At 52.0% G+C, this 13,812-nt stretch overlaps 1 protein-coding gene across 8 annotated transcripts in view; it reads left to right on the top strand.

Annotated features, from left to right (window-relative positions):
• Positions 1 to 13,812, top strand: part of Gtf2ird1 (GTF2I repeat domain containing 1) — a 69,366-nt gene that overhangs the window by 17,869 nt on the left and 37,685 nt on the right. For 7 of the 8 annotated variants that reach the window (XM_063234501.1, XM_063234502.1, XR_010042449.1 and 4 more), the window contains 2 exons: positions 10,528 to 10,656; positions 13,549 to 13,690. In XM_063234501.1, the coding sequence (XP_063090571.1) occupies positions 10,534 to 10,656; positions 13,549 to 13,690 (265 nt within the window). In that variant the 5' untranslated portion in view covers positions 10,528 to 10,533. Of the gene's footprint in view, positions 1 to 7,561; positions 7,648 to 10,527; positions 10,657 to 13,548; positions 13,691 to 13,812 lie in introns of those variants that run through there. The other variant, XM_004999413.4, reaches the window with a different exon arrangement.

Raw genomic sequence — 13,812 nt, 5'->3', positions numbered from 1 at the left:
AGAGAAGCCTTAACCAGAGGGTCCTGGGTTGCCAAGTCCCCAAGTATGACCTGGCTGAGCCACATCTTGCAGCCATGAAGCCAGCCAGCCTTCCAGGAGCAGGTGTCAGGGGAGCTGTCCCCAGCTCCCCAGGGAAGCCAGGAGGCTCCCTGTGCCAGGGACCTCCTTCCTGTCCTGCAGGGCAGGTGGGTGGTCTATGAATGAAGGTTCTGTTATTCCAAATGATAAAAGCGTCACCTACTTACCTAGAAAATTTACAAAATAGAAAGTGAAAGAGAGGAAAATCAGGTGTAGAGTCCTAGGGGAATTTCTATCCAGGGCCCTTCTGTGTGCTTCAGGCCCTTTTCTCTTTTTTGACAGTCTCCCTATGTAGTTCAGGCTGGCCTTGCACTCACTGTGTATCCCAGATGGGCCTCGAACTCGTGATCTTCCTGCGTAAGCCTCCTGAGTGCTGAGATTACAGGGTCATCACTACACCTACTACAAGCAAAGAGCCTCTCCCTGACCGATCATCACTGGCACTCAGACAAAAAGTGGGACATTGCCAGCTCCCTGCCCCCGCCTGCTGAGCAAGCCACCACCTGCCCTTGCTGTGGGGCTTGGCCTGCCTTTGAACTGTACATGCCTCAGCCCTTTGAGGCCAGGTGCTTTCATCATCTTGGTGACGCTCAGCCCTGGTGTTTGAGGTTTGTCTGTCTGATGTGTTTTCCAGCAGAGCCGATGCCAGGGAGGATGCATTAGGAGTTACCACGAGCTGCTACTGAAGTTAGGGTCCCGTCTGAATTACTGCTCATTTTCAGAGAAGTAACATTTATTTTCCTGAAAGACCTCGTCTAGTGGATAAAGCAGGAATCTGTGCTGGGGCTGTGCCTCTGGTTCCATCCCCAGCAATGTCCTTAAGTTTAAGTAAGTGTCCGAGCTGGGTGTGGCGGCATATGCCTGTCATCCCAGCACTGGGAAGCTGGGGCAGGAGGATCACAGGTTCTAGAGCAGCCTGGGCAACTTAGACCCTGCCTCAAAATAAACAATAAAAAGGGCTGATGATGTAGATCAGTACAAAGATCTTGGGTTCAGTCCCTAGCGTAGGGGAAAAATGGCCCACAGGAGAGAATGTTGCTGTGCTGTGACCCAAGTTGGGTATGTAGAGGTCTGGGGTTCAGGCTGTCCCCAAGGGCTACGAGTCCTGGATGGGTGCGCAAGTGGTAGGGTGAGCACTGTGTCTGTCACCAGATACACACTTAGCTTGCTGAGGGACGGTTTCCAGAGTGCCTAAGGGTTCTGTTTAGCACTCAGTTCACTGAGTAGAGCAAAATTAGCTCCTGCAGCCTGTGCCTGTGTCACCCTGGCCACGTGACTGCATATGGGGCAGCCTCCAGCTGTGAACCCTGTTTTTATTGTTTTTTGTTTTTGTTTCTGTGTTTTGGTACTGAGGATTGAACTTGGGGTCTTTGTGCTAAACTATACCTCCTGCCTTTTTTATTTTGATTTTGAGACAGGGTCTCACTAAGTTGTGCATGCTGGTCTGAAATTTGCAATCCTCCTGCCTCAGCCTCTGCCTTAACCTGATATAAATGAAATTGTGCTGCATTTGTCTGTGCAAATAGGTTATTGTTGTGGTTTAAAGACACATCCCATTGAAGACTTAGGTGCTGATGAGTGATCTAGGAAGTGATTGGGTCACTAGGGCTCTTACTTCATCAAGTGGGTTCATCCATTGCTGAGATCCGTGTTCTTGGGAGGTGATGGAAACAACAGGCAGGGCTTGGTTGAGGGAATAGATCATGGAGTCCTGGTCTTTGGGACTTTCTCTCAGACTCACTCTTTTTGGGGGAAGAGGGGGTACTGGAGATCAAACTCAGGACCTCACGTTTGCCAAGCAGGTATTTACACCATTAAGCTAAACCCCTGGCCCTTAGACTCTCACCTTTGCATGTAGGCTACCATGAAGCGAGGAACTTTCCTGTTCCAGGCACTTTCACTCTGTTATTCCTGCCTCATGGTAGCCCAGAACCAATGGAACCAGCCATGGACTGAAGTCTCTTTCCTCCTTTAAGTTTTTCCCGGGCCTTTTGTTACAGTGGTAGAAAATTGATTCCCATACTTATTTCACTCAGCGTCTTGTTTTCAAGGTCCATTCAGATTGTAGCATGGGCCAGGATATCCTTTTTGGATAAGTAACAGAGCAAGGGGTACCAAGGTATCTGCACATTCCCCAGGAGACCACAGGGGAAACTCAGCACTGAGGCTTAGACAAGACTTCCTCACAGCAAGAACTGAAGAACTGTGCAATTTATCCAGAGTCCTGGAGACCAAGGCTGTAGATCCTAGAATGAGTGGCACATGGTGGGACACATCTGTAATTCCAGAACTATGGGAGACTGAGGTACGAGAATCACAAATGCAAGCCTAGCCTGAGCAACTTAGACCCTGTTTTAAGATAAAAAATAAAAAGGTTCAAGGATGTAGCTCAGTGCAAAGGCCCCAGGTCCAATCCTCAGTACCACAAAAACAGAAAACTAGATTCTAGTTCAGCTAACATTGTGCAGGAAGCAGGTGTGATATGGCCCATGCCACAGATGAAAAATGTGAGATTTAGTAGTCGAATGGTGGACTTCTGGAAAGAAGGGTGGGACTTCCTGTTCCTGGGCTGTGCCTGGAGCCAGGCCTACAATCACTTGTTCTGCTTCATTCAGCATCCACCTCATCTCAGAGGACATTTGGAAGTTTAATAAAGAAATGCTGGGGCTGTTGCTCAGTGGTAGAGCACTTGGCTGACCTGCACAGTATGGAAAGTATGACAAGAATTGTGGGCCAGAGTCTTGGATGAAAATGCACACTATATGGGGCTGGGGGTTTAGCTCAGCGGCATAAGCACCTGCCTTGCAAGCAGGCGGTCGTGAGTTCGATTCCCGGTACCGATAAAAAGGAAAAAGACAAAAAAAAAAAAAAAAAAAAAAAAAAGAAAATGCACACTATGGACTCTGTGACTGTCATGAGTGCAGTGGCAGAGGCCTAGGAGGGTCACTTGGTTTTCTCCTGTAACAGGAATTTTTTCTGTCACCTCCCTCCTGGGTGGTGGCACTAGTCCTCCTGGCTTAAAGGGGCTGCAGGCCACTGGGCCCAAGGGAGAGGACTGAGCAGCCCCATGTCTGCATGTGGCCAGCTCCGCCCTTTGACTTGGGAACTTGTCCCTGTTTGAGCAGTGTCTCTGGGTCACTCCGCTATAAGCATGCCTGGGAGTGAGGTGCTGTGGTGCTTGGTAACCTTGCGGACAGTTCCCTGACTGCAGGTGCTCAAGCCCCTCATAGAAAAAGGCATAGAGTTTGCACATAACCTGTGCATGGCCTCTCCTTGCAGTTTCATGACATTGCTTATAGCTATGAAAAGTAAGTGAGATGTAAATAGTTGTCATTCTGTATTGTTCAGGGAATTAGGATGAAAAAAAAAGTTCATGCATGTTCAGTTCAGATACAGTTTTTTTTTCTCAATTACTTTCGCTCCTGGGTTGGCAGAATCTGTGGGTACAGCCCTGTGGTAGAGGCAGAAGAAGGTGCTATATGAGGTTGAGAACCACTCAGCATCTGTCTTAAGCTCCCAGCAGACTCAAGATACTAGACCCATCCTATGGCTGGGGCACAAAACAGGATGTATGCTCCTTGAGCACCAGCTGGCAGGGAATCTTCGTCTGTTGTAACTAGACCAGGAGGCAGATGCAGAGGCTGTCAAAAGGAGCTGCACCCAAAGGTCATTCACACTGGCTGTGCACTTCTCCCAGCAGTCCTAGAGGAGAACCTGGTCTGAGCCCAGAGAACCACAGAGTTTCCCCAAGGTACATGCAGTGCAGGAACTATGATTTTTCCCTTCCCTCATGCCACCCTCGTCTCCTGCAACCAAAAAGTGGGGCATATGGGAATTTTACCAGCCCTGAGTCCTGCCTTCTGTACTCTGAGCCTCCAGCTATGTGAGTATGAACGAATCTCTTCTTTATAAAGTAGCCTGACTCAGGGGTTTTGTCACAGTAACAAAAAGCTTCCTGATACAGCTCAGGAAAGCTGCTCCTTCCAAGCACCTGGCTTGAGATGTTGGGACACTGTAGGGCTCTGAGCGGGAGGAGAGACAGTGCCAGCCGGTTTGGGGGCAGAGCCAGGATCAGGACCCCAACTCCAGACTGCCTTCCAGGGTCTGAGGCCTTGCCACTGCCCAGCCCAAAGCTGTCAGGCTAATAAGCAGTCAGGGAGGCTGGACCATGGCCTGTGATGTCCTCTCCCAGCTACAGTGAAGGGAAGACAGTGGTGAGGGGTGAGTGGACAGCTGGGAGGGGACTGCACTCCAGGAATCCAAGCACCCTGGGTATCCTGGGCAGGAGCTGGCTGGCTGCAGTAGGTAGGGCTGTGGGGAGGAAGAAGCAGCCTCCTTCCCAGCCGGGCGGGAGATATTGCTTTCTGTTTGTTCTCTCAGGCTGTGGAGTGCAGAAACACAAGCATATGGTGGCGGATGGTGCGGGGGCCGTGTTTGGGTGTTGTGCACTTGCCTTTGCCTTCCACCGGCTGAGTGGATTTTTTTTTCTCCATCAGCTCTAACACCCCAGCTGGTCCACAGGGCAGTGAGGCTTGAGTAAGAGATGCTTCACCAGGGTCTAGAAAACGTAGTTCTTTTCCCCTACCCCCAGTACTGAGAACTGAACCGAGAGCCTTTGTACTGAGCTACGTCCCCAGCCCTCTTTAAAATTTTTGATTTTTGAGACAGGGTTTGCTAAACGGTCCAAGCTGGACTGGAACTTGCTGTCCTCCTGCCTTAGCCTCCCAGGGTGCTGGGATCACAGGCATGCACCACCATGCCTGGGCTTCGTCTGCACTTTACGCACAGAGCCGGAAGGTCATTTTGTGTGTTATTTTTAGTGTGCCTAAATTGTAACCATGCCTGTCATGTGTGCAGTCAGGTCTGGAATTTTCCGCACATGACATGTCAATTTTCCAGTTTTGGACTTCAGAGTATTTCAGATTAGGGATGTGTAACGTATACCACAGACGTAATGCCATAAACTAGGTATTTTTATTCTCACAGACAGTCCTGCAGGTCTGAGGTCTGAAATTCTTGCCATCTACCCTAATCTGGCATTGCAGGGCTTTGGGGACAAGTTGCTCCTGCCCCTTCCACTGCTGGTGGCCACTGCATCTGTTGGTTTGTGGCCACAGCACCCCAGTCTTCAGGGCCATGTCTCGGTGTGTGCAGATCTCCCAGCCTCTTAATGGGCCTGAAGGATGCATTATCATCCATGCAGCTCATCCAGGATAATCCCCATCTCAAGCTCCTTCTCTCAGTCACATCTGTAGAAGTGGCTTTCCCTTCGAAGGTCACATTTACAGGCTCCTGGGATTAGGGTATGAATGTCTTTTTGGAAGCCACTCTTGAGCCTACCCAGAGTCTGTAAGGGTGAAGTCCCTTTTGGAAATCTGGTTATGGCGGTGTACACTTGTGATCCCAGCATTTGGAAGGCTGAGGCAGGAGGATTGCCATGAGTTCAGGGTCAGCCTGCACTACATAGTGAGACCTTGTCTCAAAAACAAAAGCAAAGTCCCTTCTTGTAGACCAGTTGTTTTGTAGTAGATCCTGGTTCACAAAAGGAAGGCAGGAGCCCACTGGTCCCTTGTCTCCTCCCACCTCAGTTCTGTGCCACATCGGGGACCTTGTGCACATGTGTGTGGATACCCTAAACTGTCTTCCCAAGCTCTGTCACCAGCACAGCCCCCTGGCTACCCGACTACCTGCATGGTCTGGCCTTGGGTATATCCATCATCACAGAATGTGGCCAATAGCGCCAGATTTCCTGTGTCAGACAACAGCCTGTCTTACTTTAATCTCACAGTTTGGGAGTGTGTGGACTTAGCTAGGTGGGCTCACACAGATCTTTCCTAAAGTTGCAAGTGAAAGATGACTGAGGTTGGGGTCATTTCCGAAAGTTCCTTACTTGCTGGCCTTGCAGTGGGGACCCTTGGGTGTCTCCAGCCCCACTTGACTTTGACATGGTAGCAGCAGGATGGCCCCACTTTGCAGCTATCAGCTTTGAAGCAGAAGCTGGGGGAAGCCTAGTGGCTTTGGGGACTAGCCATGGCATCACAAGGTAGCACTTTCAGGGTGGTTGGTTGAAAGTGAGTCACTGAGGCCCACCACCCTGGGGGAAAATGTCAGAGAATTGGCCCCTGGCCCAGGATGGAGCTCATTTGCACTGTGGCTTCTTGGTGTGTGAGTACCTCAAGGTTCTGTCTCTGCTCACACCACAAAGGAGGCCACAGCACAGGCCGGGCTCTGGGGACCAAGTGACTTAGGAATTGCTTAGGGCGATCCCAGAATCAGGGCGGAGTCCTCTCTGTGCCTGGCCCTTCCAGCCTGATATCAGTTTGTGCCCCAGTGCATTTGCACACCCCACCCCACCTACAATGCCCTGCTGCCCACCACCCCCCTCTCCATGTCTCTAGAGTCTCTCATACTTCCTGGATGCCACTTCTGGCCTTGCTAACCTGGGGTACAGAAGCAGAAGAAATGGCTACTGTCCAGGAGCCAGGGCTCTTGGGGACACAGACACCTCTTGATGATTGGGGATGAGGGCTCATGGGAGCCTAGCCATAGGATGGACTTGGAAGTGTCTGTGTGTCCAGAGCAGCCAAGCTCGAGCCAGCACAGGGGGGCGCCTCTCAAAGAGGTCATGGCAGGGGCTGAGCAGAGCCCACTTCCTGTCACCACAACCCAGCTCTCTGTATGGTCACAGATGGGCTGCGCTGGCACCGGCCCGAAGGACTTCCATGTGTATGTGTGCATAAGTGTGTGCATGAGTATGCAGGCTGCTGATTGCCTGCTCACCTCAGGAGCAGAGGGGTGCTTTGTCACCCCAGTTGCTCAGTCCTTCAAACTCCACCAGGCAGCCACTTTCATTTAGCTCCAGAGTAGACCCCCAGGGCATGCAGCCTGCTACCCGACTGCTATATGCAGCACTAGGATTGAACCGGGGTCTTCATGACTTTTTGTTTTTTTATCTGGAGACAGGATATCATGAAGTTATGAAGTTACCCAGTCTGGGCTCAAACTTGGAGTCCTCTTGCATCAGCTTCCAAAGTGGCTGGGATCCCAGGACTGTGCCACCATGGAGGCCTCCCAGATGTTTGTTGCGTTAAATACACATTGCACAAAATTTTAGCCATTTATCAGTGGGATCAAAACCACTCCCAGTGCCACAAAGCCATCACTGCCAACTTCTTTTGATCTCTGTCATCACTGTATCTTGCAAAACTGAAATCTACTTGGTCCTCTGCACCCCCTGGCAACCACTGCCCTCCTTTCTGTCTCAGTGACTTTCACCATATTGTGTGTCTCTTTGGTTAGAAGTAGACAGTAGTCATCCTCTTCTGCTTGTCTTATTCTGCTTTATTGGTGTCGTTGCTCATATGAGAATGTATTTCCTTTTCAAGGCTGAGTAACTTTCCACCACCTGGACCTTATAGCATATTTTCTCTACCTATTTGTTGCTAGGGACTTCAGTGGCCTCTGTATTTTGGCTTGTCGTGAATAATACTGCTATGAAGGTGGATAATGTCTTTGTGACGCTGTTTTCAATCTTTTGGGCACATACAAGTGGAATTGGAAGATCAGATGGTAATTTTATTGGGGGGGGTACTGGGAATTGCACTGAGCTACATCTCCAGCCCTTCTTAAATTTTTTATTTAGAGACTTGTTCTCACTAAGTGTCTTAAATTGCCCGGGCTGGGCTCAAACATATGATCTGTTTGCCTCAGCCTCCCAGAGTGCTGCCATGACAGCAGTGTGGCACCACACACAGCTAACCTACTTAGACCTTATGAGTTCCCTAGATCTTTGTTGGGTGTCCACGAAAAACCCACGGGGTTCCCAGGAGGGAGGGTTGGGGTATAGGGGGTGGGCACAGCTACTGGCCTTGTGGAACTCACACTCAGCTGGAGACCCCAAGCAGGAAGCACGAGAGCAGGTCATTTGTGACTGCAGCAGGGCAGATCCCCTAAGGGACATGGGAGGAGGAGATGAGGTATGCATGCCAGGTGTTGCTGCTTGCTTCCTGGGCATGGGGTGGGAGGGAGGAGTATCCCAGCTGTCCCTGAAGCCACCCCTGGTCCCAGGTGGGGCTGGACCTGGGCAGACCTAGAACCCCCATCAGTATCAGGCGACCGGGCAGATTACCTGGTCTCACAGGGTAACAGGGCAGATGCTTCTCCATCTCAGTTGCCTGGGCTCGGCTCAAACTTGCAGTCCTCCTGTCTCAGCTTCCCAGAGTGCTGAGGGTATAGGTGTGTGCCACCATTTCTGACTCCCCTGAGGTTTGTTTTTGTTTTTGTTTTTTCCTTTTGTACCAGGGATTGAACTCATAACCTTGAGTTTGCCAGGCAGGTGCTGTACCACTGAGCTAAATACCCGGCCTTACCCCTGAGTTTTTTTAGAAGCAGAGATGGGGCTAGAAATGGAAATCAGAAACTTGGAAAAGTTTATAACTGGCACTGGAGGAGGCTGCAGCACAGGAGAAGCTGGACAGGCAGGACAGGGAGGAGAGAAGGACCCAGCCCCAGGGCCTGCCCCTTTCCTGGTCAGTGTCCAGATGGCTGAGGTCTCAGAGCTATGTCTGTGTTCCCTCCTCCAGGAACTTGTTTCTGTTTATCTGTGAACATTGGCACCTATGAACTGCTGGTTGCACTACACGTAGCGTGGTAGAGCTGATTCACCTACCTAGTCCTGGCAGACCTGACCTGGGCTCCTCCTGGGCTCTAGCATCCCAGCTGCAGTCACTCAGGCCCCTGATGCTCCCCCAATGCGCCCTTTAGACCCTGGCTCAGGACAGAGGATTCTTAGGGCCCAGAGAGCCGGGACATGGCCTCAGATCATGTGCGGTCCCCAGCCCACTGCTCCCTGGCCTCCCATTTAGTCCTTGTCCCTTCCTAAATAGATTAGGACATTGCCGGAAGAAGCCAGTGCAGTCAGTGGCCAGGAGGCCAGGGCTGAGCACCGTCTGGTGCCTCCTGCTCTGCACTAATTTGATTTGGACCTCGCAACTGGACGCTTGTGGCCAGAGGTTTTCCGGGGAAGGTTGGGGCAGTGACCGGGGGTGACTAGGAGACATGGTCCCCAGGAAGCAAACCTCTTAGTGAGGAACCACACTGCAATGCCTACGTAGCCTTCAAGCCACAGAACAGCCCAGGGCATAGCCAGTGGCCACCTCTTGGCCTTTAGCATGTCTCTGGATCTCAGACTTTTATGAAATTGCAATCTACAGGAGGAGCTGCTTTATGTTTTGGCCAAATGCTGACTCGGCCACTTCTTTCAGTCTTTACCCCAGCCAAAGGGCAGACTGGAGTCTCATCCTAAACCCTTGTGGCCATTTCTGTCACTGAAGTGGATACTTCTCAGCCCTGGTGTGTGATGCCCTCTGTCCCTTGCTGGGACTCTGGCTTCCTGACACACCAGAGGCCAGGCTATGTCTAGGACTGCACGCCTTCACCATGCACAAACGTGGGACATGAGGCAGGCTCCAGGGACTGTGGTGGCTGCAGAAGACCCCGGGGGCTTGATGCACATTAGATACCAGGCCTCAGAATCCTTCTCAGCACTACGCTGCAGGATCCCTGACAGGGGTTGGGGGTAGGCAGAGTGGGACCCATGGCTTCCGCCCCACTGGCAGCCCCAACTGGGCAGAGGCCTTCCTCAGGGTGCCCCATTGAGGGACCCAGGCTTCATCCTGCAGAATCTGCCTGTGCCCCTGAGGCTGAGCCTCACAACCAGAAAGTAGGTGGAGACCCAAAGGCCTCGGCCCTCTGCCTGATCCCCAGGGGTTTGTGGCTTGGTACAGAGCCATGGTGACATAGGAAGGGCCCTGTGGGAGGCCAGGGAGGGGATCGAGCCGGTCATGCTGGGGATGGGGTATTCAGGTGCCTTCCTAGCAGGCTTGACAGTGAAAAGTGAGGGGACACTTAGCAGATGACAGTAGCCCAAGAAGGGCCATGGAACGAAAAGGAACCAGACCTGTAAAATCAGGAAGGCCTCTAGTGTGTTTACGGGGCAGAAAAATTCAAAATACCTGTGAGTGAGGGTGTTTGGGGCTAGAGATGGGAGTGCAGAGCCGATGTGGGCAGCAAACACCCCCATGGTGGTGTGAGCAGCACAGGGCTGTAGCCTGAGCTGTGTGCACTGGGCCTCCCTGGCGGTCTGGTCTTGGTGTTGAGCTCTGTGTGGGGGTGCAGATTGGGGTGCACCAGGCCCCTGCATGCGAGACTTCATGCATACAGGTCTGTAGAGGCTCACCATGAGTCTGCACATGAGGTTCTTGAGTGACAGGAAAGTCAGTCCCTGACCATGCCCACTTTGGGGAGAGCGAGCTATACTCCGCACACTTCAGGAATGCCACGTTGGTCCCACCTACCAGGAAACAGGGCTCCTCCCCCAAGCCCCGTAGGTTGGGATGAGTGGCCTCCTGGTGTGCCCACCACCCACCTCTTGTCCTTGCTCCCCTCCAGGTGACCATGGCCTTGCTAGGGAAGCGCTGTGACCTCCCTGCTAACGGCTGCGGGTCTGACCACTGGAACTCAGCCTTCGCCCGCAAAGACGAGATCATCACCAGCCTCCTGTCTGCCTTAGACTCCATGGTGAGTGCCCGCCTGCCTGGCCCTTGGGCCACTAAGCACAGCCCTCTTCACGGTGCCTCTGTGTCTGCAGCAGGATCGTGATACCTTGTCAAGGCAGGAGGCCCAAGCAAGGTCCAGTTCTTCAAAATGTAGCCCTGGAATAAGTGCTACCTCCCAGCCTTCACCCCGCTGGCCCTGGTCCTTCTGGGTTACCTCTTAGTGGTCACATCCCATCCTGCAAGGTCACAAATCTCTCCTAAGAAGTTCCCTGGGGGCCGCGGTGTGGAGGGTGGTTCCTTAGGAAGCTGGAGTCCTGGACGTGAAAGGAACAGCTGGGGAAGTGGCCCAGTGGTACAGTGCTTGTCTTGCATGCACAAGACCCTGGGTTCAGTCCCCAGCACCACCAGAAAGGAGCCATAAACCAAGTGTCGCCACAGGCCTATAATCCCAGCATTCTGGGAGGCTAAGGCAGGAAGATCACAAGTCTAGGGCAGTTTAGCAAAACAAACTTAAAAATGGCCTAAGGGTATAGCTCAGTGTGAAAATCCTGGGTTTAATTCCTAATACAGGGGCCTGGGGATTTAGCTCAGTGGCATAAGCGCCTTCCTTGCAAGCAGGCAGTCGTGAGTTCGATCCCCGGTACCGATAATGAAAAAAGACAAAAAAAAAAAAAAATTCCTAATACTACTTTTTTAAAAAGGAGAAAAAGAAAGCACAAGTCACAATAGTGTCTCAAGGCTTTATAGTCACTCTGCTGGCTGTGTCACCTGTATACTGAGGCTTATAGCACTTGATCCCTGAGGGAGGGGTGTTTCCGTCCTTTTTCTGGGGAGCTTCTATCATGAGAATGGGCCAGTGTGTAATACAGTCTCCCCAGGGCCACCTTTACACAACTGTCTTGTGTTGTGTCGTGTTTTCAGCCATATTGCTACAGTTTAGGATGATACTGCCTGGGCTCAGAAAAGGTGGCATTTTGCCTGAAGTCACACTGCATGACCAGGTTTGAATGCAAGATCCTGCCTGAGTACAATGTCAGCATGTCCCCAGGGACATAGCACCCTGTCACGGATTGTTCCTCCTGGAGGTGGCCCAAGGGCTCCCTTGGTCTGGGCCAGAGGTGGGAGACACCCCTGAGAACCTGGCCTGGGTGCCTCTGTCTCCACAGTGACCTCTGCTCAGCATCTGGCTGCACTGCCAGTTTGGCAGTGGGGATGTGGCTGATTCAGGTGGTAGTTGTGGCCAACACCAAGGCCACTGGCCACATGCTGCTACCTTCATTGATTTCTTTCTTTCTTTTTTTTTTATGATACTGGGAACTCCACCTATACTGGGCTTGAACTTGAGGTCTTCCTGGGATTACAGGCATTTGCCACCACACCTTAGCTTATTTACATTAGGTTTTGACTAGTTAAAATGAAACATATTTTTAAAAATGAAACATATACAGTCTAGCTGTTCTGTCTTACAAGTCTCATTCCCAGTGCTCCATGGCCGGAGGTGACCTGTGCCCACGATATTGGGTGGAGTGGAAAAGAACCCTGTCCTTTGCCCTAAACAGTTATTTTACCCTGGGCAGTGCTGGTGTCCCTGAGCCATCACAGAGGAGGCGGCGGCCCTGTGGTTGCCCTGGTGGCATAAACAAGAGAAGTTCCCTGCCCTAGGCCTTTACAGTTTTTCCTGGAGGGCACTTTGCGGTATGGTATTCCTGCTGGCAGTGACTTAGTCCAGGGCGCTCCTCAGCTCCTTGTCCGCAGTGCCAGGCCCTCTTCCCCCACCCTCCCAGCTTGTCCCATTCTCATGCGCATGCGGTGAGTATGTCCCCTGTGCTGAACAGGGACCGTGGCTAAGTGTCCCCTGCAGCCCCGACAGCCACTCTCTCAGGGGAAGTAACCGTGCTGAGTATTTCATTTCAGGTTAATGTTCTATAGTGCTGCAGCTGCAAAAGAGGACAGTAAGACTTTGTTTCCATCTTAGAGAGCAAGCAGTGAATATACCAGTGGGACATCTTGGGGAGCAGGTCCACTGGTCCCCTGCCACCCTCAGCTTTCTTACCAGGGCAACACCCACCTGGGGATGGCAGAAGAGGCAGATTATGGCCCAGAGAGGTCAAGAAAACCATATGCAGTCACACAGCACAGGGACTCCAGGCAAAGGACAGACTTCCTGGCAGTCAGCAAACACTAGCAGGCTTAGATAGAAATCAAGGCAGGTCTGGTGGTGTACTCCTGTCATCCCAGCTCTAGGGAGACTGAAGCACAAGGATTACAAGTTCTGACCTAGCCTGCGCAACTTAGTAACTTAATATGACCCTGTCTCAAAAGAAAAAATTTTAAAAGGTACAAAGATGTAGCTCAGTGTGAAGGTCCTGGGTTCAATGCCCAGGATTGCAAAAACAAACAAAAAACCAGCACAGATCAGGCAGGAGGTTTGTAGGAAGATGGATGGGCTGGCAACATGGTGGCCTCAGTTGTGGGTTATCCCTGTATCCTGGGGCTGCCAGTCTCAACTCTGAGCCATAGAAGGCAGCAGTGAGCCCTGTACCCATATAGGTGAGCCTGGGTTATGGCTTTTTTACCCTCACCTTGGCATTACTGGAAGCTCAAGAGAATCCCTGGTATGAACCCAGAACCCAGAGAAGGCTGTAACTTGTCCCTGTCCCTTAATAGCAGGAGGTGGCCACAGCAGGAAATAAGCCCAGAACTGCTTGAGGAGGGCTCATCCTCTCCTCCTGTCACCCGTGTTCCTCTACCCCTGGGCCAGACTCAGGTCCTCATTCATTCATTCTGCTGTGCATTCTGTGACCTGAACAGTGCTGGGCAAGACCCCTCCCCGCAGCCAGGAACTCTCAACCCCACACCCCCAAAGGGGCCTTGGGCCTGCCCAGCACCCCACTCACACTCCTGCCGCCCTCAGTGCTCCGCGCTGTCCAAGCTGAATGCTGAAGTGGCCTGCATCGCCGTGCATGATGACAGCGCCTTCGTGGTGGGCACTGCCAAGGGCCGGATGTTTCTGAGTGCGAGGAAGGAGCTGCAGCCAGACTTCCTCAGGTTCTGCCGTGAGTACCCCTGTCCGTCCTGGCCCACCCACCAGGTGTCCAGTGTGAAAGAGGAAGCTGACTGGGCTTCCTGCATGGCCACACAGCCCCTCAGCTAATCGAGAGAGTGGCTGGACCCCACC

Source organism: Cavia porcellus, unplaced genomic scaffold (genome assembly GCF_034190915.1).
Source record: "Cavia porcellus strain 051 isolate PalLab524CR breed Dunkin Hartley unplaced genomic scaffold, mCavPor4.1 scaffold_23, whole genome shotgun sequence".
Taxonomy (NCBI): Eukaryota; Metazoa; Chordata; class Mammalia; order Rodentia; family Caviidae; genus Cavia; species Cavia porcellus.
The sequence above is the reverse complement of the archived record's forward strand: the minus strand, read 5'-3'. Positions and strand labels throughout refer to the sequence as shown.